The sequence below is a fragment of the Ovis aries genome, chromosome 12 (assembly GCF_016772045.2).
Source record: "Ovis aries strain OAR_USU_Benz2616 breed Rambouillet chromosome 12, ARS-UI_Ramb_v3.0, whole genome shotgun sequence".
In the NCBI taxonomy this organism is placed as follows: domain Eukaryota; kingdom Metazoa; phylum Chordata; class Mammalia; order Artiodactyla; family Bovidae; genus Ovis; species Ovis aries.
The window spans coordinates 4,879,723-4,907,607 of NC_056065.1; the positions used below are offsets into that span (position 1 = coordinate 4,879,723).

The 27,885-nt window shown below is 41.4% G+C and overlaps 2 protein-coding genes across 3 annotated transcripts in view; both read left to right on the top strand.

Moving 5' to 3' along the window:
• LOC101114456 (C4b-binding protein alpha chain-like) overlaps positions 1-27,885 on the top strand; it is a 98,808-nt gene that overhangs the window by 32,319 nt on the left and 38,604 nt on the right. Inside the window, 1 exon segment of the mRNA XM_027976144.3 lies at positions 1,592-1,783. Coding sequence (XP_027831945.2) covers positions 1,592-1,783 — 192 coding nt within the window.
• LOC114117339 (C4b-binding protein alpha chain-like) lies at positions 11,983-27,604 on the top strand. Of its 2 annotated transcripts, XM_027976252.3 has the most exons (3): positions 24,210-24,433; positions 26,533-26,708; positions 27,245-27,604. In XM_027976252.3, exons 1-3 carry the CDS (start codon positions 24,226-24,228, stop codon positions 27,413-27,415), a joined length of 555 nt encoding a protein of 184 aa, XP_027832053.2. In that variant the 5' UTR covers positions 24,210-24,225; the 3' UTR covers positions 27,416-27,604. The 2 variants fall into 2 exon arrangements, 1 of the variants encoding a protein (XP_027832053.2); XR_009595794.1 differs by lacking the exon at positions 24,210-24,433 and adding an exon at positions 11,983-12,099 and having other exon boundaries at positions 26,533-27,340.

The window sequence follows — 27,885 nt, forward strand, 5'->3', positions numbered from 1 at the left end:
AGACACAGATGTGTATAACGGACTTTTGGACTCAGAGGGAGAGGGAGAGGGTGGGATGATTTGGGAGAATGACATTCTAACATGTATACTATCATGTAAGAATTGAATCGCCAGTCTATGTCTGACGCAGGGTGCAGCATGCTTGGGGCTGGTGCACAGGGATGACCCAGAGAGATGTTATGGGGAGGGAGGTGGGAGGGGGGTTCATGTTTGGGAACGCATGTAAGAATTAAAGATTTTAAAATTTTAAAAATAAAAACTAAAAAAAAAAGAATTTATTATTGTTCATGAAAAAATGTTGAAAATTAAAATTTTATACAGGCTTCCTTTAGCACCTAAGTTTTCAACATTTTTGTTGAAGAGTAACACACAGACGAGAGCACAGCAAACACACCCGTGTAACCACTGAGAGGTATCCTCATGGCATCAGCCAGTTGTCAGTCACTTTCCTATCCAAAGGTAAATGTTCGGCTGACTTACAACCTATATTTTAGAGCTTTATATAAACTGAATGATTTGGTGTTTGTACTTTGCTTCTTTTGATCACATTATATTTGTGATATTCATATTCTGGATTGAAGCTCTGGTATGTTTCTTTGTATACCTGTTTATTACTCCCTTGTAACATATGTATATAATTGAGTTATTCATTCTCTTCTTGATGGGCATTTGGATTGTTTTCAGTTTAGAGTTATTAAGAATAACGCTGCTTTTAGTATTCTTGTATGTCTTTGGGTGCACAGATGTATGCCAGATAAACATGCAAGAGCGAAACTGCTATGGCATAAATAAGTATCAGTTCAGTTCAGTTCAGTCTCTCAGTCATGTCTGACTCTTTGCCACCCCATGTATCACAGCACACCAGGCCTCCCTGTCCATCACCAACTACCGGAGTTCACTCAGATTCACGTCCATCGAGTCTGTGATGCCATCCAGCCATCTCATCCTCTGTCGTCCCCTTCTCCTCCTGCCCCCAATCCCTCCCAGCATCAGAGTCTTTTCCAGTGAGTCAACACTTCGCATGAGGTGGCCAAAGTACTGGAGTTTCAGCTTTAGCATCATTCCTTCCAAAGAAATGCCAGGGTTGATCTCTTTCAGAATGGACTGGTTGGATCTCCTTGCAGTCCAAGGGACTCTCAAGAGTCTTCTCCAACACCGCAGTTCAAAAGCATCAATTCTTCAGCACTCAGCCTTCTTCACAGTCCAACTCTCACATCCATACATGACTACTGGAAAAACCATAGCCTTGACTAGACGGACCTTTGTTGGCAAAGTCAAATGTTCATAAATAGTAGATAGAGTCAAAGTTTTAAAAATAGTAGTCTATATGATCTCAGTCCTTTAAATTTATTGAGACTTCTTTTATTGCAAAGCATGAAGTAATTTTTTGCAAATGTTTAGCATGTACTTGAAAAGAAGTGTATTTTGGAATTTTGGGGTGCAAATTTGAGTTTTGAATTTGCTAATGGTGCTATTCAAATATGCATCCATTTCCATGCTGAGTTCTTGTCAATTTTATCAGTTCCTGAGGCAGGTTTGCATGTCTCCCTGATGATTTTCTTAAACATGAGCATCATTTTTTATTTATCAGAGGTATACTGCTCAACACAAGGGATGGAGACTATTAGAATCACAAGTGAAAAGAGAGGTTTTCCTGATAGGAGTGAGTATACCAATGAGGACCATATTTTATATACATGTGATGGAGGCTATTACCCTGTTTCTCCTGATGGAACAAGTGTATGCCAAGAAGATGGCACATAGAAGCCTGAAATGCCAGCATGTAAAAAAGTTAAGAATAGTGAGAGAACTTCTCACAAGTATTCTACAGATTTCTCAAATGGTCCCACTTGGTTCCACAAATGATCATAGTACTTAATACCAGGTGACTTTGGGGTTGTTCTTTTCAGAAATATTATGCAAAGGTGGTTGCAGATACTATACATATCACTAGGCACCCTACTCCAGTACTCTTGCCTGGAAAATCCCATGGATGGAGGAGCCTGGTAGGCTGCAGTCCATGGGGTCGCTAAGAGTCGGACACGACTGAGTGACTTCACTTTCACTTTTCACTTTCATGCATTGGAGAAGGAAATGGCAAGCCACTCCAGTATTCTTGTCTGGAGAATCCCAGGGACAGAGGAGCCTAGTGGGCTGCCGTCTATGGGGTCGCACAGAGTCGGGCACAACTGAAGCGACTTAGCAGCAGCAGCAGTGCCATGCAAGAAGCTATAGAACAAAGTTTATCAGTTGGAAAACATAAACAAACAAAAAGTCTTAAAAGAGAAGTTTTCTTGCAAGAGAAAATAGCAGAGTTGATAAAATCCCCCTCAAAGTCTCATTGTCTCGTTTTTTCTGCATATATAGTGTATAAGCCGGAGAAGGCAATGGCACCCCACTCCAGTACTCTTGCCTGGAAAATCCCATGGACAGAGGAGCCTGGTAGGCTGCAGTCCATGGGGTCGCAAAGAGTCAGACACGACTGAGCGACTTCCCTTTCACTTTTCACTTTCATGCTTTGGAGAAGGAAATGCAACCCAGTCCAGTGTTCTTGCCTGGAGAATCCCAGGGACAGGGGAGCCTGGTGGGCTGCTGTCTATGGGGTTACACAGAGTCGGACACGACTGAAGTGACTTAGCAGCAGCATAGTGTATAAGCACTGTGGCCTATGTTCCAATAAAGAGAGACACCACCGTATAAAGCTCTGTATTTATAAGTCAAGAGGGCAAGAAGCATTTATAAACTTATGTAACAATGGAAGCTCCCATGTTGAGGAACTGACTTAGAAAGGGGAGCTTTTGGTGTCTAGTGACATTTCTTGCTCTAACTCAGTCTTGCTGATTCATCTGATTGTTTAAATGTCAGAAAGGAGAAGAAATGAGTACCTAGGGCTATAAAGATCCGTCTCTAATCAGGTTAAGAAACAAAATGTTATCATTGTGAAAAAGATTCTTCACACCAATATGATAGAGATTATTGGGCAATAATAATAATTATTAAATATTATTATTAAATCATTATTAATTTAATTAATTATAATTATATTAATTATTATAATTTAATTAATTAATTAATTAAATATTATTAGTAAATATTATTATTATTATTAAGCTTGACAAAATGACTGGAGTACCAGTGGTTCATTTTGGATGTGCTTGGCTCCAAAAGTGGGAACTAGGATCTTGGGGAACAGGTGTGCAGGATGACATGGAGACAGGGAAAAAAGGAAAAGATAAGTATTGTAAACAGTAGGTGCTCAATTCTTTGAGACCGCTAAGTATAAGGAATGCCTTTCAAAATTGTCTATCTGGAGGATGGGAGACTGGGGTGTTTATCCACTGCTTTCTGTCTCCCATCAGTTTAGGGTTGCCCTAAGGGCAGTAACTGCTTCCTCTTCAATTCCAACTATAGCTCTCCAGCTTGAGAGAAGGCCCAACGCAGGAAAACTGAGGTTTACTGTGAATGCTTTCTGTAGAATGCCATCCATATACACATAAGCTTGTATAAACTGTGTACCCTGGCTGAGACGATAATAAGTGGACCAAGGACGTCGCATGGGTGCGTAAGCATTTATACCACTCCAACCCATTTATGCCCCATTTACTTGTACTCTATCACTAACTCTTTAAAGAACCGGCTGGCTGCAGTCTCTCAAAAATCTTTCTAAGGGAGGGACAGTGGCATGTTACCTCTGATCTTGAGGCTATAGTTGATATAAATCATCTTCCTTTGCTACCACCCATGCTACACTTTTCTCACCTTTAGCTAGCACTTGCGTTGGCTTAGGTTGCTTGCTAGATGGGATAACCAACTTTTATATCTGAAGAATGAGATTTCTTGATGTCTATGGGTTGTTACATGTGTTAGTTATTTTATTTTTAGAAAACAGAGCAATCCCAAATCCCTTTCACTCAGTTTTAACCTTAGGAAGAAATTATACTTCAACATAGTCCTTCCTCTGGCATGCCCATGCCTCTAAATTTATTGCAATTTTTCATATAAAACTGTGAAACTGCAGACAATTCCCTTCAAGTGTTTTTACCCAAACATTTCTTTTTCTTGTTTCAACAGGTAAGTGACTAAGTTGTAAAATATAATAATTACACTCTTATGGTGGTATTGCAGTTGTGAAAAAGTTAGGGCTTGTTTGGAAATCCTGCATTTATTCAGAGTCCGTATAATTTTTCACAGTTGAATATTTTCTTTTTTCAGCCTGATGTCTATTGAGAACAATTCTAGTTTAACATGGCTCTCTGTGAATAATTTATGCTTTCATGCCAAGTGGGAGAATTCCCTCAGCCTACGTTGCTTATATTCACACACGTTTTCTTCCAGCTTCTCAGCTTAAAAGCAGTAGATATTTTTGAGCTGTGGCAAGTTATCCTGAGAAAAGGATATGAATGGGAAGATTGAAACCTCTTATAAGTCACCTGGATTTAGGAGAGTCCTGTTAATCTGAAACTATGAACTCACACTCTTCCCTCTCTCTCACCATCCCAGTTGCAGTTCACCTCCAGAAGTGGCCATGGACAAACAAGGGAGATATTTTATATATACATTTTATTTTTATTAGACTTAAAAGCTGAAGATTTTGCATTGCTTTTCAAGTTTTCTTCTTATGTCCAGTTAAATCTCTCCATCCCTTAAATTCTCATCCATCCTCTAAAACCCAGTTTTCAGTTCTATTTTCAAGATAATTTCAGAGAGTTGTACAGTGTTCACTGATCTCCCACATCTTTTATCATTTCACAGTTTTTTCATTTTGAGATAATTTCAGACTTAGAAAAATTGCAAAACCAGCACAGAATATTTTCATATGCTCTTCATTCAGATTCCTCGAATATTAACATCTAGCAATTTGATGATCAACATAAGGAAATCAATATTGAAATAATACTACATATCTTATTCAAAGTTTTCATTTTGTTCCACTAATGCTCTTAATTTGTTGTAAGAGTAAGCATTCCATTTAGGGGTTTTTTTGTAACTGTAGTTTTTAAATTTTTTTTAAAGCTTTATCATTTTATAGGAGTTTAAGGTTCCAAAAAAATTGAGAGGAATATACAGAGGTCTCCTCTCAGAAGTTTCTCACATGCACACCTGCCTCTCCACATGCACACTCCTCCTCCCCATGATCAGCATCTCACTCGCCAGAACTAGCACGAGATTTTAACACCTTCTCATCCTAAAGCTCCTGGTTGGTCAACTTGTAGTAACAAGATGTGTCAAGAATGGGCTTGCCTTCAATGTCCATGGTATTTACATCATTTTGCTAACAATTTCATTTAGCTCAGGAAGAGGATGAGGCCTGAACAATGAAAAGTACATACCTAAGACCATATGTAGATCAAGGCTGGGGTGGGGGGGCAGTGTAGCAACTAAGAGCAAAGTTTCTGCTGCCTAAAAGTGATGTGGCACCGAGGAAATCATTTTACAGTTTCTTTGTAGTATCGGATCAGAGTTGTAGTGGGAATTAAATGAGATAAGGCATGTAAAGGATTTAGCACATTACTGACAAAAGGGCTTGCTCAACAAATGTTAATTATTACTACTGTAACTTGTATTATTGCTATTATAATACTATTGTATTATGAAAATGAAAGATAATATAGAACAACTTGCAAGACCTGAGTATAACTTCTGAACAGACTTTCTCGTCATTCTGATTGTTAAATGCTGTTATATTGCCTTTTATTGAGAAACAGTGTGCTCAAAAATATGTTTCCCTTACGTGTTTGAAACCAGAGGTAGAAAATGGAATGCTGTTCATGGACAAGGAAAAGTATGTTGCATCCGAGAGTGTCACCGTCCATTGTAACTCTGGGTTTAGCTTGGTCGGTCCCCAGAGCATCACTTGCTCAGAGAATACCACCTGGCACCCAACTGTGCCCACATGTCACTGGGTAAATTGCACCCATGTATGTTCCTGTGCTTTCAAACCTTAAAACTTGTGCCTCCCCCAAAGCAGTTATCCCAGCCAGCACAGGTGAGATCTGACTTTGTCAAGATGTATATAAACAACTCACTAAAGGTACCACCACTTTCCACCTTGAAGCACTGAGGTGAGCCGGCAGAGGCAACTTTCCCTGCTAGATTAGGTGGGTTCCCATAGTCCCAGGTATCCTTACCCTCGGATCTACATTTTATATAATAAATGCTGCTTGCTCCATTCCTTATTGGTCATTAGAATTTTTCCTCAGTTATCCTTTCAGGGGTGCTCTAGGTCTCCTTTGCATCTCTGCATCTTTTCTGATTCACTTGTGCTTGGCTACTGCTCAGAACAGGTTTGGGCTTGGCCTGAATGGTCACCTTTGCTAGGATGCAATCTTTCTTGATATTCTACTCATCTATCCATCCACTGGACAAGCTTGCATTTGTCAGTAATGCCTCTTAAACCCTCCTGACTCCTTTGCCTCCTCTTTTCTTTAAATCACTTTTAGGAAGTCTGTGAGTAACTGCACACAGGCAGACACTTCAGGCAGTGTCTCCCAAGCCTGCAGGATGTGAAAATGACCCTAGAGTTGTAAGACCAGAGTCTTTAAGGACCAGATTTTTTTACTGAAGGATACCCTGGCCAGTCTGCCAGTTCTTCCAGCTGTCTAAGTAGAATATGTACATCTGTGTAGGTCGGGGGTTGGAATTAGGCAGATGCCCTGTACCTTTACTTCCCTTGTAGCCCAGTTGGTAAAGACTCTGCCTGCAGTGCAGGAGACCCGGGTTCGAGCCCTGGGTCAGGAAGATCCCCCTCGAGAAGGAAATGGCAACCCACTCCAGTATTCTTGCCTGGAGAATCCCGTGGACAGAGGAGCCTGGCGGGCTACAGTCCATGGGGTCACAAGAGTTGGACACGATTTAGCGACTAAACCCCCTTCCCCCCCAACCTCTGGTACCTTCAAAAGCTGTCTCCTGGTCTGGGCCTTTCCTTGACAGCAGCAGTATTCTAGGTGCTTGGCTATCCTCAGCTGCGTGGCCCCCCATGCTCAGTGTGCCCCTCTTCTGCAGGCCTTTGGCAGTGGGAGACCTCTGGGCCCTGGAGCTAGAGCTGATCCCAGTCACCTGCAAAGCCTTCAGGGTGGAGGGAAGCTTTTTTGAAAGTCATCCTGAGGTGGCAGCTTTAAACTAGTGACAGTCAGCCCCCATTTGCACTTGCTGCCCAATAGGAGCTCCTCTTAAACAACTGGAAGGAGAGAGTCAAGTTTAAGAACAGCACTAAGACATTTCCTTAAAAAGAGGAAGTGAGTGAAGTTGCTCAGTCGTGTCCGACTCTTTGCGACCCCGCAGACTGTAGCTTACCAGGCTCCTCCATCCATGGGATTTTCCAGGCAAGAGTACTGGAGTGGGTTGCCATTTCCTTCTCCAGAGGATCTTCCCGACCAGGGATCGAACTCAGGTCTCCCACATTGTAGGCAGATGCTTTACCATCTGAGCCATCAGGGAAGTCAAAACAAAAGAGGAAAGAAGGGTTATTTTTGCCTTTAGATCAATGTACAGAGTCTCTGGTCAAGAAATGTGCTGTTCCTTAAGCACCATCACTCGTTGTTATAAGTGTCTTGGCTTGGAGAGCTGGGATTATGATGATTGCTACTGCAAATGTGTAATTTTTGATTATTTAGACTTTTCTGATCCAAATATTTAATCTTCTGGACTTGAAGCACTGGTTAATTAAATAAGCATTTTTCAAATATCACATTGTCTCTGTTGTAGTTATTGTGCCATGTCCGTTGTCCCATGCACAGCAAACCAAAGCTTACAAGGAGAACAAATCTCAAATCCACTTCCCTGAAGGCACAGGGCTTGGGTATTTATGAAATAAAGAATGAAGAAGCTGGGAGGTATGAGGCACAAGGAGCATGTGGAGTATGGGGAAAGGTGATTGGGAAAAGGCATAGTAATTGTCATTTACACAGGTATACCTAAGCTATGGGCCTCTGCAAGTTCAAAATGTCATCAAGTGGACACTGGTGCATCCCCACTTGGAGGGTCAGTGGTCTTATCCAGTGTCAGCCAGCTTAAGTCCAACCAGATGCAACTGACTCCATGTCCCTGGAAAACAATGGGCAAACATCTGATTGTTTTGGCTACATGCTGCTTGAAGGACATGCAAGTCTTTTGTTGTAACAGTTAAAAAGACCTCCTTTATACCTATGGCTGATTCATGTTGATGTATGGCAGGAACCAACACAATATTGTGATTATCCTTCAATTAAAAATAAATAAAATTTAAAAAATGACCTTGACTAGATGAAATGGATTTAACTAATGACTACTCATGTGTTCACAAGTCATCTTGGTTAGTATGTCACATAGAATATGACACATGTCTAGTACAAAAGTCCACAAATGTCTGTAAGTAAGTTCATATTTTTTTGGTACCTCAGAGAGAATGCAAGCCAGGAAATTCAAAAGGTATTTATAAGTTACCTTTGCTTGAATGCTTTTACTCCACATCTCAACATATCCAAATGCTACCTACTCTTTATCAACAGAATAGGGCACAAGCATTTTGGATTCTCAAAGTAAAACATTTCTGCAACTAGAAACCAAAGCAATAAAACAACAACAACAACAATGCTGAAAGTGCAGAAGTCCTTTGTTGCTCGCTTGTTAGTTACTAACTCACCACTCTATTCCTGCAAAGGATTCCACTATTCTCACTTTTAAGAGCACAAATTGGTTTTATGTTATTTAACTTTACAGAAATGGAATAATGCATTGTGTATTCTTTCTTTCATGACTTTTCCTACTAAATATTGTATTTGTGAGATTCATCTGTGTTGTATATAGTTAAGCTTCATTCATTTCCATTTCTATTAAGTATTTCATTGTATGATTATATCACAGTTTACATATTCTATTTTTAATGGACATTTATTTTCAATTTTCTTGGCTATGAACATTTTTTCATGTGTCTTTTGCTGAACATATGTATTCTTGTTGCACAAATACCTAAAGATGGAATTGCTGGATCATAAGAGGTATGTATGTCGGAGAAGGCGATAACACCCCACTTCAGTACACTTGCCTGGAAAATCCCATGGACAGAGGAGCCTTGTAGGCTGCAGTTCATGAGGTCAATAAGAGTCAGACACGACTGAGCGGCTTCACTTTCATTTTCACTTTCATGCACTGGAGAAGGAGATGGCAACCCACTCCAGTGTTGTTACCTGGAGAATCCCAGGGATGGGGGAGCCTGGTGGGCTGCTGTTTATGGGGTCACACAGAGTTGGACATGACTGAAGTGACTTAGCAGCAGCAAGAGGTATGTATGTATTTGTTCAGCAGTTTTCCAAAGTGGCTATACCAAATTGCATCCCTCCATACACCCCCTACTCCCTACTTCAGTCCCTGCCAGAACCTGCCTGCTCACCAATGCCAGCTGTGTTCCTTTTCTTCCCTTCCATTTTTACATCTCTGTTCCTTTAATGATGCTTTCCAGAATTACCTATCAGATAGATTTCTTGCACTCAAATCTGGTCTCAAGAACTACTTGTTGTCAGACTAAGGCAAACAGCAAATTCTTATTCATTCATATAGTTTGTTTATTCAGCAGGTGTTGAGGTGATCTTTTCATGGAGAGTTGGGCTTAAAATTTGTTTTAAGACCTATTCCTGTCCTTTCTACCCTTTATTTAAGAAAATAAACACGTATTTTCTTCATCCTTTTGTATAAACTTAGAATTTCTGAACTGAAAATATTAGATCCCATTCTACTTCCAAATCCTTCTTTAAACATATGTGGAGACTGAGGCCTGCAGTTTGTTGTTTAGTTGCTGTGGGGAGAGAGAAAATTAGACAAGATGGCATGGTCAGGCTGTCTCGCCCCTCCTTTTGTAAATAACCACTATGGAGGCACTTGCTACAGCTACTTTGTGCTATAAGGATACGTGAGCTCCACCTAGAGAGTGGCGGCATTACTGCTGCATCACCGCTGTGTCCATTGGGTCAGCCACGAGAGGGGAGAATAAAGCGAGTCTACTGCTGTGGCTGCTGCATTAGCCGGGAGAGAATACTGTTACGGCTGCTGTGCCAGCAGGAGAGAGGTTGTGTTGTGTTAGGTTATGCTATGGCTGTTGCTTGTAGGGAATAAACTTGTCTGCAGTTCCTGCCAACTCCCCCAATCTTCTTCCAGCCTCTTAGCTGTAGTCTTGCCTACCCTGGTTTCAGCGAACAGTGTGGGCAGTGTGAAGAGCAATATAACTGGCACTGTGAACAGGATGAAGAGCAATACAATTGGCATGATCTGCAGGATACCCAGCGGATAGAGGAGCCTGATGCTCCTCAGAAGAGTTGGCAGGATACACAGTTGGTAGGGGAGCCTGAGGTTCCCCTGAAAGGAGGAAGCCAGTGGCCGCCGTATAGAACGTGGTACTTTGTGTCGGTCATTCTCCGGGCTTCCGCTCCGGTGGAAAACTGGGAAGCAGTGAATGGGTCCCCAGACAGCACTGGAAAGGCGTTACAGGCGGTGAGTTCCTGATTGCTGAACAAGGTGTCTCAGATGGCTGCTGGCACTGTGGGGTGGATTTTCCTGACTATCCTGGAGGAGAATATGGATTGTGCCATAGGCGACGCTGCACCAGTGCTCAAAGTGCAGAGACTCTTGGAAGAACTAGAGCAATGCATATTGGTGTCACCCTGTGGCCTTGAAGAACCCAGCATCTCTGACTGCGAGATGGTAAGTGATGGTGATGATGAACGTTATAACACTGTGGGCCTCCACTTGGCAGCTAGGGCTGTGGTACAGCAGAAATTGAAGTGCGAGCTGCCTCTGGCCCAGGGAGGACATCCTCAAGGGGCCCCCAAAGCGACTGAGTTCACCATGTATCGACCATATACTCAGGAGGAGTTGGTCAACTCGGGTAAGAAGTTTCAGCAAATGCACAGGGAACCCTCGGCAGCACGGCTTTTGTGACTTTGGGAGGCAGGGGTGGGCCCAGCACCTGTGGGGGTTTTTGCAGGTCCTAACTGAGAGAAGTAGAGGGATGGAATGCGAGATACCATTTTGAAAGTGTGAAAACCCCAAAGGGGGCCCGAACTTGCAGTGGTCCCACCTGGGTGATGTGTTTGTGCATGTGGGTGGATTCGTGCAGAGGTGTACTGTAAACGCTGTGTCCTCAGATTTAGAAAAGTATAATCATGTGGGTGGGCTGTGAATGCCACAAAAATCCCCTCCTTGAAGGGGTGGGCCTGGTGCCTGTAGGGGGTTTTGCAGGTCCTTAATGAGAAATCCCGCAGGGATGGAGTTGCCCCCGCGGAGGCTTTTATGCAATCTCACAGGGCGAGATGGTGGATTGGACTTGGCTATGGGAGACGGAGGCACTCCACATGCAGTGGGTGGCTCCTCTAGCCTCACGAGGGCAAGGACTGCAGCATGAGTTCCAGGTGATTGGGCTTTGTTGTGTACTGGGGATGTAACTGTTCATTGTTGTTGCTAATGCTGTTGCAAGATGTGAATCCAAGGGTCAGTGTTACTTGCCAAGGGAATATCACAGAAGATGGACTGCACATAGAATGTGAGAGACCCTGAAGGATTGGAGTATGGGGAGAGAGCAAGTTAGCCAAGATGGCAGTGGTCAGGCTCTCTCACGCTTTGTTTTGTAAATAATGACTATGTAACAGCTGACCTCACTTCCAATACTGAGCATGAGCATCATGAGGTACTTGCTTGGTCAGGAGCTACTCTGTGCTGTAGGGGTATGTGAGCTCCACCTAGAAAGCGACAGCGTTACTGTCAGCAGAAGAGAGAATATAGTGAATCTACTTCTATGGCTGCTGTGTCAGCCAGGAGAGAATACTGTTATGGCCGCTGTGCCATCAGGAGAGAGGTTGTGTTGTGTTAGGCTTTGCTATGGCTGTTGCCAGGAGAGAATAAATGCTTCTGCAGTTCCTATTGGCCCCTCCAGTCTTCTTCCAGCCTCTTAGCTGGAGCCTTGCCTACCTTGGGTTCAGCAAACAGAATGCCCAGTGAAATACAGAGAGACAATTGGTGTCATGAACAGAATCAGAGATACAGTTGCTAAGTTGTGTCTGACTCTTTTGTATCCATGGACTACAGACCTCCAGGCTCCTCTGTCCATGGGATTCTCCTGGCAAGAATACTGAGGTGGGTTGCCATTTCCCAGATTAGTACTTGTTTGAATCTGCCCTTTGGAACTCAGGGAAGGTCTTGGTGGTTGGAGGTGTGTTCCTTATAAGAAACCAGGGACAATAGGGCTTCCTTGCCCAGAAGCCCCACAAGATCCTGATCAATTTCATGCAGAAGAAAAAATGCTTATAACTGTGCAATTGTATGGTCAGATCTGAATCCACAGTTCAAAAAAGGAAAATGTTAAATAAAGCTGGCGCAAATTCTGTAACTCCTGTCTTACTCTCACTAAAGTGAACTGCTGACTTATTAAAGACAGGGAGAGGTGCACAGCCCAGCACCCAGTAGCTTTCAGTCTCTATCTGCTAAATGAATGAAAGGATAGAAAATCAGATCTTGAGATAAGTGTCATTCTTCCTCTCTTCACGTTTTCGCAGTTTAAGTGTTGGAGCAGTAGGAAAGAAGAGCAATCTAGAAGCAGATGAAATTATCAAATTTAGATTTGATTTCTTCTCTTAGAAAGAAAGAAAGTGAAGTCACTCAGTCGTGCCCGACTGTTTGCAATCCCATGGATAGTAGCCTGCACCAAGCTCCTCTGTCCATGGGGTTTTCAAGGCAAGAAGTACTGGAGTGGGTTGCATTTCCTTCTCCAGGGAATCTTCCCAACCCAGGGATTGAACCCAGGTCTCTCACATTGTAGACAGACGCTTTACCATCTGAGCCACCAGGGAAGTCCAAAATGTCTCTTAGAAATCTACTCTTAATTCATCTAAAGTGTGTGTGGACTGCAGAAAGGTCCAATACTAGAAACTTTTCTTATACTTTGGTACCTTTTTACCTAGAAGTTCCCATACCCTGCTCAGTTGTGAGTATATTGATCTTAGGACCCACTGGTTGAAACATGTGGGCACCCTCCCAGGACACCTGGTAATAATGTAATGACCCTATTATTGTGTGTTTATGGATCAATGACCTGAACACAGAAAAAGCTTGGCTTTTGTCCCAGTGTCAAGGATACTGCTAATACCATAGCATAATAGGGTTTTGAATATCCTCAAGGACAGAATTTCTCCTTGGATAATGGAAATTAGAACAATGAACGTCACAGGGGATACATACTATTAACATATTTTCCATCAAGAAAAAGACAATGTGTCGTTCTTCATTCCCTTCCACGCTTTTTTCATAATTTGATTTTAAAATGTAAGTTTAGAATGTAAGTTTACTGTGTTCTACTCTTTACCCCTAAATTGTTTGTATCATTTGAACACAGCAAATGAACTTGCAGTGAAAATCCTTTACTACAGCATCATTCAGTTGGAAAAAGGAAACAAAACAAAACAAAACAAAAAACACGCTAGATTAAAAGGTTGTATTTACTGAACGCTTTTTAAGTGGATTGGTTTGTTAAAAAATACTGCTCCTTTTAGTCTAATTTTTTCTTTTCCCCCCATTGTTTGTTCCCATTCTTTTGACCTTGCTGGTTTCCTTTCCTTTTCTGAATCAATGAAAATAGGCCACATCTAATAGATAAGCTAGACATTTCAATTATTACCTTTTGTTTCTTGATATTTATTCTTTTCCCTTCCTTTCTTTCTGGTTTCACCTACTGGTGGCTCAGCTGGTAAAGTGTCTGCCTGCAGTGCGGGAGGCCTGGGCTTAATCCCTGGGTCAGGAAGATCCCCTGGAGAAGGAAATGCCAACCCACTCCAGTATTCCTGCCTGGAAAATCACAAGGATAGAGGAATCTGGCAGGCTGCAGTCTATGGGGTGGCAAAGAGTCGGACACGACTGAGCAACTTCACTACATTTCAAACTTGCTGAAATCTATTTGAACCTGCCTTTCAGAGTTTACATCTTTCCTTCCTTCTCTACCTTCCATACTCTGGAACATCATCATGCCATCTAGTCTTGCTTATTCAGTAGAATTAGCACGATGCCATTGATGTTCTCTATCAAAGTGCTGTTCTTTGAGTGCCTGCATGGCCATGATATTTTCAGAGTCTGTTATGACAGGGACAGAAGTGTTATCACAGCCAAGGACTGAAAATGCAGATGGATGATCTTGACCTTTCCATATGTATGCAAACTGCTTGTGATGCTCTTTTCTGACAGGGATGGAAAAGAAGGCCTGTGCTGAATCAGTGGCCTCACTTATCAAAAAACATGTTAATCTGCTCCAGCAAAGATACCACGTGTGGCTGCAATGCTGTTGTGTTTTTAGAAGTCTACTGTAATTCTCCAGAATCATAATTTTTCATAGTAAACAGACTTATGAAGTACATGGGGATATGATGACCACTATTGCATCTTTAATTCTTTAAGAGAGGCTCATATTTCCCCTTTCCCCCAACTATTACTACATGATATTTAAAAGAACTTATCTTCTTTGCCTCCAAGGGGAGGGTTTAGGTCATATCAATGACTTCTACTTGTCTTCTTGGATAGAATGGTCTAGCCCATAGGCCAAGGACCCATATGGGATTGTGCCAATGATCAATTTTGTCTATCCAGCTTACACTTTCAAAGATAATGGAGGGGGTGGTCCTAAGATGGCGGAAGAATAGGATGGGGAGACCACTTTCTCCTCACAAATTCATCAAAAGAACATTTCAACGCTGAATAAATTCCACAAAACAACTTCTGAATGCTGGCAGAGGATATCAGGCACCCAGAAAAGCAGCCCATTGTCTTCAAAAACAGGTAGGAAAAATATAAAAGACGAAAAAAGAGACAAAGGAGTTAGGGAGGGAGCTCCATCACAGGAAGGGAGTCCTGTCCTGGGAAGGGAGTCTTAAGAAGAGAGAAGTTTCCAAACACCAGGAAACACTCTCACTGCTGAGTCTGTGGCGAGCCTTGGAAGCACAGAGGGCAACATAACAGGGAAGAAAAATAAATAAATAATTAAACCCCACAGATTACGAGCCCAACGGTAACTCCCCCAGCGGAGAAGCAGCACAGATGCCTGCATCCGCCACTAGCAAGTGGGGGCTGGGCAGGGAGGCACGGGCTGCAGTGCTTTTTAAGAATCAGGCCAGAACACTCCGAGTGTAACCAGAGCGAACTAACTTGGGCTAGCATACCAGACTGTGGGATAGCTACCATGTGAAAAGCTCTAACATAAAACACCGCCTGGACCGCACACAGAACAAAGGACAGAGCAGAAATAGCTGGCTGCAGACCATCCCCCTCTGGTGACAGGCAGCCAGAGCTATAAGGGCTGGAAGGGGGCAATTGCAGCCCAAGAGAGACATTACCTACCAAACTGCAAGCAGGCTTCTTTGCTAACTAAGACTTCTTGGGGTTCTGGACAGTCATCATCTGCCTGAGAAGGGACGCCAGTGGTACACCCAGAAAACTGAGCAGCAGGGATGGGAAAGGTGATAAGTCGCAGTGACTGCGCTTGCCAAACACCCGAGCTACTCGGACTTGGGAAGGGCACAAAACGCAGGCCCAACTGAATCTGTGCCTTTGAGGGCTACCTGAGTGCCGAGCCTGAGTAGCTTAGACCAGGGAGGTGCATGCAGCCTAGGGCCGGCCTCAGATGGTTCCCGGCGGAGCAACGTAGAGCCTGAACAGTGTGTGCCGTGAGCAGGGGCAGGCCCAGTGGGGCTGAGACATTGCGAGCACATGCCAGTGTTATTTGTTTGCAGCATCCCTCCCTTCCCACAGTGCGACTGAACAAGTGAGCCTAAAAAAATAAAAGTGTCCACCACCGCCCCCCTTGTGTCAGGGAGGAAATCAGACACTGAAGAGACCAGCAAACAGAAGAAGCTAAACAGAGGGAACCACCTTGGAAGTGACCCCGCACTGCCCACAACACCAGAGAAAGTCCTAGATATATCTTTACTATTTTTACAATCATTTTTTTGTTGATGTTGTTGTGTGATTGTTTTTTCTTCTTCTTTTTTTAACTTAAAAAAATTTTAAGTCCTCCATTTCTCCTTTAATTTTAATTTTTATAACCTACTATTATTTTTAAAAAAAGATGCTATTTTTAAAGCAATGCCATGTGTGTGTGTGTGTGTGTGTGTGTGTGTGTGTGGTTGTTGTTGTGTTTTAATAATTCTTGTGGCTTTTTTTTTTCTTCTTCTTCTTTTCTTTAATATTGTATTTTTGAAAATCCAACCTCTACTCTAGATTTTTAATCTTTGCTTTTTTGGTAGTTGTCGTCAATTTTGTACATTTAAAACCCCAATCTTCAGTACTCAATTTTACCTGAGAGCGAGATTACTGGCTTGACCACTCTCTCCTCCTTTGGACTCTCCTTTTTCTCCACCAGGTGGCCTCTGTCTCTTCCCTCCTCCTTCTCTTCTCTACCCAACACTGAATCTCTGTGTGTTCCAGATGGTGGAGAACACGTAGGGAACTGGCTACTGGCTGGATCTGTCTCTCACCTTTTCATTTCCCTCTTTTATCCTCCTGGCCATCTCTTTCTACTTCCTCCCTCTCCTCTTCCCTGTATAACTCCATGAACATCTCTGAGCAGTCCAGACTGTGGAGTGCACATAAGGAAGTGATTACTGGCTAGCTTGCTCTCTCCTCTTTTGATCCCACCTCATCTCATTCCAGTCACCTCTAACTACCCCCTTCCTCTTCTCTTCTCCATGTAACTCAGTGACCCTCTCTGGGTGTCCCTCAATGTGGAGAAACTTTTCATCTTTAACCTAGATGTTTTATCATCAGTGCTGTATAGATGGAGAAGTCTTGAGGCTATTGTAAAAATAAAACTGAAAACCAGAAACAGGAGGCTTAAGTCCAAATCCTGAGAACATCAGAGAACTCCTGAATCCAGGGAACATTAATCAATAGGAGCTCATCAAATACCTCCATACCTACACTGAAACCAAGCACCACGCAAGGGCCAACAAGTTCCAGAGCAAGACATACCACACAAATTCTCCAGCAATACAGGAACACACCCCTGAGCTTCAATATACAGGCAGCTCAAACTTACTCCGAAACCATTGACGTCTCATAACTCATTACTAGACACTTCATTGCACTCCAGAGAGAAGAAATCCAGCTCCACCCACCAGAACTCTGACACAAGCTTCCGTAACCAAGAAACCTTGACAAGCCACTGATACAACCCCACCCATGGTGAGGAAACTCCATAATAAAGAGAACTCCACAAACTGCCAGAATACAGAAAGGCCACACCGAATGCAGCAATATAACCAAGACGAAGAGACAGAGGAATACCCAGCAGATAAAGGAACAGAAAAAATGCCCACCAAACCAAACAAAAGAGGAAGAGATAGGGAATCTACCTGAGAAATAATTCCAGATATTGATAGTGAAAAGGATCCAAAATCTTGAAATCAAAATGGAATCACAAATAGCCTGGAGACAAGGATTGAGAAGATACAAGAAAGGTTTAACAAGGACCTAGAAGAAATAAAAAAGAGTCAAAATATAATGAATAATGCAATAAATGAGATCAGAAACACTCTGGAGGCAACAAATAGTAGAATAACGGAGGCAGAAGATAGGATTAGTGAAATAGAAGATAGAATGGTAGAAATAAATGAATCAGAGAGGAAAAAAGAAAAACGAATTAAAAGAAATGAGGACAATCTCAGAGACCTCCAGGACAATATGAAACACTCCAACATTTGAATTATAGGAGTCCCAGAAGAAGAATACAAAAAGAAAGACCATGAGAAAATCCTTGAGGAGATAATAGTTGAAAACTTCCCTAAAATGGGGAAGGAAATAATCACCCAAGTCCAAGAAACCCAGAGAGTTCGAAACAGGATAAACCCAAGGTGAAACACCCCATATTAATCAAATTAAACATATTAATCAAATTAACAAAGATCAAATACAAAGAACAAATATTAAAAGCAGCAAGGGAAAAACAACAAATAACACACAAGGGGATTTCATAAGGATAACTGCAGATCTTTCAATAGAAACTCTTCAGGCCAGGAGGGAATGGCAAGACATACTTAAAGTGATGAAAGAAAACAACCTACAGCCAAGATTACTGTACCCAGCAAGGATCTCATTCAAATATGAAGGAGAAATCAAAAGCTTTATAGACAAGCAAAAGCTGAGAGAATTCAGCACCACCAAACCAGCTCTCCAATAAATGCTAAAGGATATTCTCTAGACAGGAAACACAAAAAGGACATATAAACCCGAACCCCAAACAATAAAGTAAATGGCAATGGGATCATACTTATCAATAATTACCTTAAACGTAAATGGGTTGAATGCCCCAACCAAAAGGCAAAGACTGGCTGAGTGGATACAAAAACAAGATCCCTATATATGCGGTCTACAAGAGACCCACCTGAAAACAAGGGACACATACAGACTGAAAGTGAAGGGCTGGAAAAAGATATTCCTTGCAAATAGAGACCAAAAGAAAGTAGGAGTAGCAATACTCATATCCGATAAAATAGACTTTAAAACAAAGGCTGTGAAACGAGACAAAGAAGGCCACTACATAATGATTAAAGGATTAATCCAAGAAGAAGATATAACAATTATAAATATATACACACCCAACATAGAAGCACCACAATATGTAAGACAAACGCTAATGAGTATGAAAGGGGAAATTAACAATAACACAATAATAGTGGGAGACTTTAATACCCCATTCACATCTATGGACAGATCAACTAAACAGAAAATTAACAAAGAAACGCAAACTTTAAATGATACAATAGATCAGTTAGACCTAATTGATATCTATAGGACATTTCACCCCAAAACGATGAATTTCACCTTTTTCTCAAGTGCTCAAGGAACCTTCTCCAGGATAGATCACATCCTGGGCCATAAATATAGCCTTGATAAATTCAAAAAAATCGAAATCATTCCAAGCATCTTCTCTGACCATAATGCATTAAGATTACATCTCAATTACAGGAGAAAAACTATTAAAAGCTCCAACATATGGAGGCTGAACAACATACTTCTGAATAACCAACAAATCACAGAAGAAATAAAAAAAGAAACCAAAATATGCATAGAAACAAATGAAAATGAAAACATAACAACCCAAAACCTGTGGGACATTATAAAAGCAGTGCTAAGAGGAAAATTCATAGCAATACAGGCATAACTCAAGAAACAAGAAAAAAGTCAAGTAAATAACCTAACTCTACACCTAAAGCAACTAGAAAAGGAAGAAATGGAGAACCCCAGAGTTAGCAGAAGGAAAGAAATATTAAAAATTAGGGCAGAAATAAGTGCAAAAGAAACAAAAGAGACCATAGCAAAAATCAACAAAGCCAAAAGCTGGTTCTCTGAAAGGATAAATAAAATTGACAAACCATTAGCCAGACTCATCAACAAACAAAGAGAGAAAAATCAAATCAATAAAATTAGAAATGAAAATGGAGAGATCATGACAGACAACACAGAAATACAGAGGATCATAAGAGACTACTATCAGCAATTATATGCCAATAAAATGGACAACATGGAAGAAATGGACAAATTCTTAGAAAAGTACAACTTTCCAAAACTGAACCAGGAAGAAATAGAAAACCTAACAGACCCATCACAAGCATGGAAATTCAAACTGTAATCAGAAATCTTCCAGCAAACAAAAGCCCAGGTCCAGATGGCTTCACAGCTGAATTCTACCAAAAATTTCGAGAAGAGCTAACACCTATCCTACTCAAACTCTTCCAGAAAATTGCAGAGGAAGGTAAACTTCCAAACTCATTCTATGAGGCCACCATCACCCTAATACCAAAGCCCGACAAAGATGCCAAACAAAAAAAGAAAACTACAGGCCAATATCACTGATGAACATAGATGCAAAAATCCTTAACAAAATTCTAGCAATCAGAATCCAATAACACATTAAAAATATCATACACCATGACCAAGTGGGCTTTATCCCAAGGATGCAAGGATTCTTCAATATCCTCAAATCAATCAATGTAATTCACCACATTAACAAGTTGAAAAATAAAAGCCATATGATTAACTCAATAGATGCAGAGGAGGCCTTTGACAAAATTCAACATCCATTTTTGATAAAAACTCTCCAGAAAGCAGGAATAGAAGGAACATACCTCAACATTATAAAAGCTATATATGACAAACCCATAGCAAACATTATCCTCAATGGAGAAAAATTGAAAGCATTTCCCTAAAGTCAGGAACAAGACAAGGATGACCACTTTCACCACTACTATTCAACATAGTTCTGGAAGTTTTGGCAATAGCAATCAGAGCAGAGAAAGAAATAAAAGGAATCCAAATTGGAAAAGAAGAAGTAAAACTCTCACTGTTTACAGATGACATGATCCGCTACAAAGAAAACCCTAAAGACTCCACCACAAATTACTAGAGCTAATCAATGACTATAGTAAAGTTGCAGGATACAAAATCAATAATAATGAGAAAGTAGAAAAAGACATTAAGGAAACAATTCCATTCACCATTGCAACGAAAAGAATAAAATACTTAGGAATATATCTACCTAAAGAAACTAAAGACCTATATATAGAAAACTATAAAACACTGGTGAAAGAAATCAAACAAGACACTAATAGGTGGAGAAATATACCATGTTCATGGATCGGAAGAATCAATATAGTGCAAATGAGTATACTACCCAAAGCAATCTACAGATTCAATGCAATCCCTATCAAGCTACCAGCGATATTTTTCACAGAACTAGAACAAATAATTTCACAATTTGTATGGAAATATAAAAAACCTCGAATAGCCAAAGTAATCTTGAGAAAGAAGAATGGAACTGGAGGAATCAACTTGCCTGACTTCAGGCTCTACTACAAAGCCACAATCATCAAGACAGTATGGTACCGGCACAAAGACAGAAATATAGATCAATTGAACAAAATAGAAAGCCCAGAGATAAATCCACACACATATGGACACCTTATCTTCGACAAAGGACGCAAGAATATACAATGGAGTAAAGACAATCTCTTTAACAAGTGGTGCTGGGAAATCTGGTCAACCACTTGTAAAAGAATGAAACTAGATCACTTTCTAACACCACACACAAAAATAAACTCAAAAATGGATTAAAGATCTAAACATAAGACCAGAAACTATAAAACTCCTAGAGGAGAACATAGGCAAAACACTCTCCGACATAAATCACAGCAGGATCCTCTATGATCCACCTCCTAGAATATTGGAAATAAAAGCAAAAATAAACAAGTGGGATCTAATTAAAATTAAAAGCTTCTGCACAACAAAGGAAACTATAAGCAAGGTGAAAAGACAGCCTTCTGAATGAGAGAAAATAATAGCAAATGAAGCAACTGATAAACAACTAATCTAAAAAATATACAAGCAACATATGCAGCTCAATTCCAGAAAAATAAATGACCCAATCAAAAAAATGGGCCAAAGAACTAAACAGACATTTTTCCAAAGAAGACATACGGGTGGCTAACGAACACATGAACAGATGCTCAACATCACTCATTATCAGAGAAATGCAAATCAAGACCACAATGAGGTACCATTTCACACCAGTCAGAATGGCTGTGATCCAAAAGTCTACAAACAACAAATGCTGGAGAGGGTGTGGAGAAAGGGAACCCTCTTGCACTGTTGGTGGAATGCAAACTAGTACAGCCACTATGGAGAACAGTGTGGAGATTCCTTAAAACAATGCAAATAGAACTGCTTTATGACCCAGCAATCCCACTGCTGGGCATACACATCGAGGAAACCAGACTTGAAAGAGACACATGTACCCCAATGTTCATCGTGGCACAGTTTATAATAGCCAGGACATGGAAACAACCTAGATGTCCATCAGCAGATGAATGGATAAGAAAGCTGTGGTACATATAAGAATACATTTGAATCAGTTCTAATGAGGTGGATGAAACTGGAGCCTATTATACAGAGTGAAGTAAGCCAGAAAGAAAAACACCAATGCAGCATACTAACACATATATATGGAATTTAGAAAGACGGTAATGATAACCGTGTGTGCAAGACAGCAAAAGAGACACAGATGTATAGAACGGACTTTTGGACTCTGTGGGAGAGGGACAGGGTGGGATGATTTGGGAGAATGTCATTGAAACATGTATACCATCAGGTAAGAAACGAATCGCCAGTCTATGCTCGATGCAGGATACAGGATGCTTGGGGCTGGTGCACGGGGATGATCCAGAGAGATGATATGGGGTGGGATGTGGGAGGGGGGTTCAGGATTGGGAACTCATGTACACCCGTGGCAGATTCATGTCAATATATGGCAAAACCAATACAGTATTGTAAGGTAAAATAAAGTAAAAATAAAAATTAAAAAAAAAACACCAAAAATAATGGAAATGTCCAGCAAGTGGTTTAATAAGGGAACCTTGATGGTTCCAGGTATCTATATTAACTCAAGCTCTATTTTCTGTAATTCTTGGATTATTTTGCACCTCTCATCTGTGTACAGTTACTTATGAAAATAGATACAGGTCCTCTTGGAAGACTGGGAAATACTACTGTGCGTATGTCTCAAGGTGTTTTATCCTTACTCTTGGAAATTTTTTCTTCAGTTAGTGATCTCCAGACCTGACAATATCAATAGCACAGGTACAAAAACTCAGCGGGCTTCCCTGGTGTCTCAGATGGTAAAGAATCTGCCTGCAATGTAGAGACCTTGGTTCAATCCCTGGGTTGGAAAGATCCCTTGGATGAAGGCATGGCAGCCCACTCCAGTATTCTTGCTTAGCCCTGGTGGGCTACAGTCCATGGAGTTTCAGAGAGTCAGACATGACTGAGTAACTAACCACAGCATAGAAACTGAGCAACATATTATAACTTTTTAATGGGCCAAATGCCATCAGCCTCCTGATCATCCATCCTTTATTTCTTTCCATAGTACAGACTGAGTAGTATCTAGTTGGCTGCTCATCTGTTTTCACCCTTAGGAATGTCATGTTCTATTAACCATCTTCCTAATCTCAGTCTGGTTCTATCTCCAACTTGCCACTCCTTATGATGATTGCATTTATTTAGCTTCTAAAGCCTATGAGCACCTCTCAGACTGTGACTGCTAAGAGTGAAACTTGTTCTTTAACAGTCTTCCCATCATCAGCTCTGGTCTCTGATACAGTGCTCCTCTCATGATATTCCTTCTGTACTTGGTAAATGTATCCTCCAGGTCTTCCCAGACAACACAGTCACTTGGTGGAGTTTCCTGCATGTGTGTGGCACATCTCCTCCAGCTTACTCACTCTTCTGAATCACTTAATCACTCTCTCTACCACTTGCCACAGCAGCTCCAGCATTTGAACCTCATTGTTGGCATCACATTTTCCATGCCTCAAGGAGGCATCTTAGGCTAGTACTGTAGATACTATCGTCCATCACTTTAATATTTTACTGACATTTCCAAAAGTGTCAGGTGTTGGTTGCTCAGTCGTGACTGACTCTCTGAGACTCCGCCAGGAAGCCCACCAGGCTTCTTTATCCGTGGATTCTCCAGGCAAGAATACTGGGGTGGGTTGCCATTCCTTTCCCCAGAGGATTTTCCCGACCCAGGGATCAAACCCAGGTCTCCCTCACTGCAGGCAGATTCTTTACGGTCTGAACCATCTGGGAAGGCATTTCCAATGACCTGTTTTATTTAAACCTCTCATGCAGTGTTTCTGGGTCCTGACAGTGTTCCCTTTCACACAGGTGCTCAGCACCGTGTCACGTCTCTTGTTCCAGCATGCAAGCCATCATTTTTATTCTTTCTATAAGCTGTTTCTGAACTGTTTTAGAGGACAGTGAGTATACTCTTGGGAGGATAGATGGACTGGTCTTGTTGGGAGAAATGAGTCAGAGCTTGCAGATTTATCTTGCATCGTTAGTTTCTCCCAGATATACATCTCTGCATTTAGCACAAAAGCAGTGGAGTGTGATACCAGTACAGAGTGACTTTGACTGAATTCCTTCTTCCTGCCAAAATGGCTCCTAAATAGTGTCAAGTTTAATGAATTTTCAAAAAAATGAAGCAAATCCTAAGCGCTTGTCAGTCCATTGTAACCTTTCTATGGTTCCCCAGCCTCAGGCCTTTATGAAGGCAGCTCAAGTTCTGTGTTTGGCTAAGTGACTGAATGGGTAGAGAAGACAGAAGGACAGACGGAAGCCTCCTTTGAACCGCACAGGTTCTAGGATGTGTTATTATATGCATTCTATATGCTGACCTTCTTTCACTTTTATGTCTCACCTCAAGATTGTGAATTCCCTCCTGTCATTGCCCACGGACAATGTAAAATAGTCTCTAAACTCTTTGCATTTGAACAACAAGCTGTATATGAATGTGATGAAGGGTACATTCTGATTGGAGCGAACAGACTCTCCTGCGCTTTTTCAGGCTGGTCACCTGGAGCCCCTCAGTGTAAAAGTAACTCTGGCTCCCTCTTCATTTTAGGGGGCGGGGTTGGGGCTATCATCAAAGGATTGAGAGCACAGCTTTTTCCCTGTGAGAGGCAGCATAAAACCATTTGATTTGATTTATTTAAAATAATCACTATAGTCTGATGGTATCCAAAGCAGAAAGCACAGAGAAAAGAACATTAATCTCCCCTTCTTTCTCCCAGGAACAAAATTCAGCCTTTGTGAGGCAGCCCAATGTCCCAGTTTCTTGTATAATTCCAGAAATAGTCTAGAGATGGTACATTCTATCTGAGTGTAGCTGTGGCCTGCAGCAAAACTTTCATGAAAAGTTGGTCTAGAATGTAAGCCCTAGTGGGCTAATGGCAAGCATTGTGAAATCACAAGTATATCCATGAGTGCCAGTGCAGGGCACCAGCTGCTCACCATGTAGCTGTGTGGTGAGGGACTCCTAATTTTCCAGCTGTTATGGGGACAAGAGGTCAAAATGAGGTCTGACTATTGCATGCACACAGGTTTACTGTCATTTCACCATCAACAGCTTCAGGGATGATTTGCCACCATCGTTTCCTTTGCACACAGGAGAATAAATAATAAGCAAGAGGGAAAATTTTTTAATCTATTGTTTTACAATAGATAAAAACATCAAGGCTGTATATTGTCACCTTGCTTATTCAACTTATATGCAGAGTACACCATGAGAAATGCTGGGCTGGAAGAAGCACAAGCTGGAATCAAGATTGCTGGGAGAAATATCAATCACCTCAGATATGCAGATGACACCACTCTTATAGCAGAAAGTGAAGAGGAACTAAAAGGCCTCTTGATGAAAGTGAAAGAGGAGAGTGAAAAAGTTGGCTTAAAGCTCCACATTCAGAAAACTAAGATCATGGCATCTGGTCCCATCACTTCATGGGAAATAGATGGGGAAACAGTGGAGACAGTGTCAGACTTTATTTTTTTGGGCTCCAAAGTCACTGCAGATGGTGACTGCAGCCATGAAATTAAAAGAGGCTAACTCCTTGGAAGAAAAGTTATGACCAAGCTAGATAGCATATTCAAAAGCAGAGACATTACTTTGCCAACAACGGTCCGTCTAGCCAAGGCTATGGTTTTTCCAGTGGTCATGTATGGATGTGAGAGTTGGACTGTGGAGAAAGCTGAGTGATGAAGAATTGAAGCTTTTTTTTAAAAAAATTTTTATTTTTACTTTATTTTACTTTACAATACTGTATGGGTTTTGCCATACCTTGACATGAATCCACCACAGGTGTGCATGCATTCCCAAACATGAACCCCCCTCCCACCTTCCTCCCCATAACATCTCTCTGGGTCATCCCCGTGCACCAGCCCCAAGCATCCTTTTGAACTGTGGTGTTGGAGAAGACTCTTGGGATTCTCTTGGACTGCAAGGAGATCCAAGCAGTCCATTCTAAAGGAGATCAGTCCTGGGTGTTCTTTGGAAGGAATGATGCTAAAGCTGAGACTCCAATACTTTGGCCACCTCATGCAAAGATTTGACTCATTGGAAAAGACTGATGCTGGGAGGGATTGGAGGCAGGAGGAGAATGGGATGACAGAGTAGGAGATGGCTGGATGGCATCACCGATTCGATGGACATGAGTTTGAGTAAACTCTGGGAGTTGGTGATGGGCAGGGAGGCCTGGCGTGCTGCGATTCATGGGGTCACAAAGATCGGACATGACTGAGTGACTGAACTGAACAGATTGTCTTACAGGAATCAAGATACAAGAGACAGCTGATTTGATAGTTGAAGATTTGGGGTCACACGCCCATTTTATATTCTGTCAGGGTATTTAAAATTGTTATATATCCTTCAGCATGTCACTTATCCTCTCTGTATCTCACTTTCTCTTAGATAAAATAGTGAGACTTAAATAAGATGTTCACATAAAGATCTACCCCAAAGTCTGATAAAGTGCTATCCCAATGTTCAATAAATATGCTAATGAATATTATTTTTCTTCTCAAGATTAAAAAAAAGGTAAAACAATTAGCAACACTTAAATACAGTTCATTCTTAGTACCCAAGGCTGGCATGTTTTTTCTTAGACTTGTGGATTGCTTAAAATTATGTTTCCATTGCAGCATGGTGTGTGAAACCAGAGATAGAATATGGAAAGTTATCTGTGGAGAAGGTTAGATATGTTGAACCTGAAAGAATTACTATTCAATGTGAGTCTGGCTACAGTATGGTTGGTTCTGAAATTATCACTTGCTCAGAGGACAGAACTTGGTACCCGGAGGCGCCCAAGTGTGAGTGGGTAAGTTACACAACTTGAGGTAATTTTTGTTTTATTAAAACCCAAAGCATTGTCCTGCCAGCAAAGGTGATACCTGACTTGTCAAGATTCATTCATTCAAAGGAACTCTCATCTTTGCTTTGGAGCCTTCTGGTCAGATAGGAAATGCAAAATTTTTGTGCTCTCACTTGTGATCAGGGAAAACTGAGTCCCTTTGAAGTGGAGGGTCTCAGACCTAGTAGTACTGGCAGACCTGGTAGTACTGACTGGCAACTTTTCTAGAGGATTTGATATACTCTTGTCCCATTTCTGGATGGTCAGAAGTAGTGTCTGTTCCCACAGAAGCTTTCTGGGAGGCTGTCTCAGAGCAGAGTTGTATTCCTCTCAGGAAGATGATGGTGGGAAACAAGGTGTTTCTGGTTTTCCTGCTCCCCCAGGAGTCCTGGGGTGTGTCTTGGTCCTGAATCTGTAACCCTGCCTGTTTCTACATGAACTGTGCCCCCTAACAATCGGGAGAGAAGTCTTTCAAGCATACTCATCATATGTTTCTCCTTTAGGAGTATCCTGAATACTGTGAGAAAGTAGTCACAGGCAGGAAACTCTTGCAGTGCCTCTCAAGGCCAGTGGAGGTGAAATTGGCCCTGGAAGTGTACAAGCTGTCCCTGGAGACTGGACAGGAGCTTCAGCTCCTGGAGCTTCAGCTAGAGAAGCCAAATAATGCCTCTTAGTGGTAATCACTGTAATGTTTCTCAAGAGAGAGAGGAAAACGTTTCTTGCTGCCTTCATTCCAATATGGATCACCTCAGTTAATCACCTTTACCATCTCTTTTATACCACCAATTTTGGTAATAATTATCTAGAAAGGATAATTTTGTTAATATTTAGTGCTTTGAAATTGTGGAGTTATTGATGATTTTCTGACTCATGTTTCCTCTTTTCTGGACACAGAGTACACATTTTTTAATTAAAAAATTAGCATATCCAACATCATTTTGTCTTTGTGTTTAATTTTGTAAAATAAGGTCTGTGAACACACACATACATGAAGTTGATACGTTTATTTTACTGTCGGGATCTTGGACATAGGGACTTGGGTTCACAGCAGTACATTTCCATGGATTGCCTTTACTCCACAGTTCCATATTTATAGGTTACTCAGGAGCTCAATATTTAGATTAAACATCAACACACCCCAAAA

Bases quoted from the DNA above. Each gene is read 5' to 3' on its own strand.
- LOC114117339 (XM_027976252.3), top strand. From the start codon at position 24,226: ATGCTGACCTTCTTTCACTTTTATGTCTCACCTCAAGATTGTGAATTC. The intron at 24,434-26,532 runs GTAACTCTGGCT...TTTCCATTGCAG, and splicing joins TGGAGCCCCTCAGTGTAAAA to CATGGTGTGTGAAACCAGAG. The intron at 26,709-27,244 runs GTAAGTTACACA...TTTCTCCTTTAG, and splicing joins AGGCGCCCAAGTGTGAGTGG to GAGTATCCTGAATACTGTGA.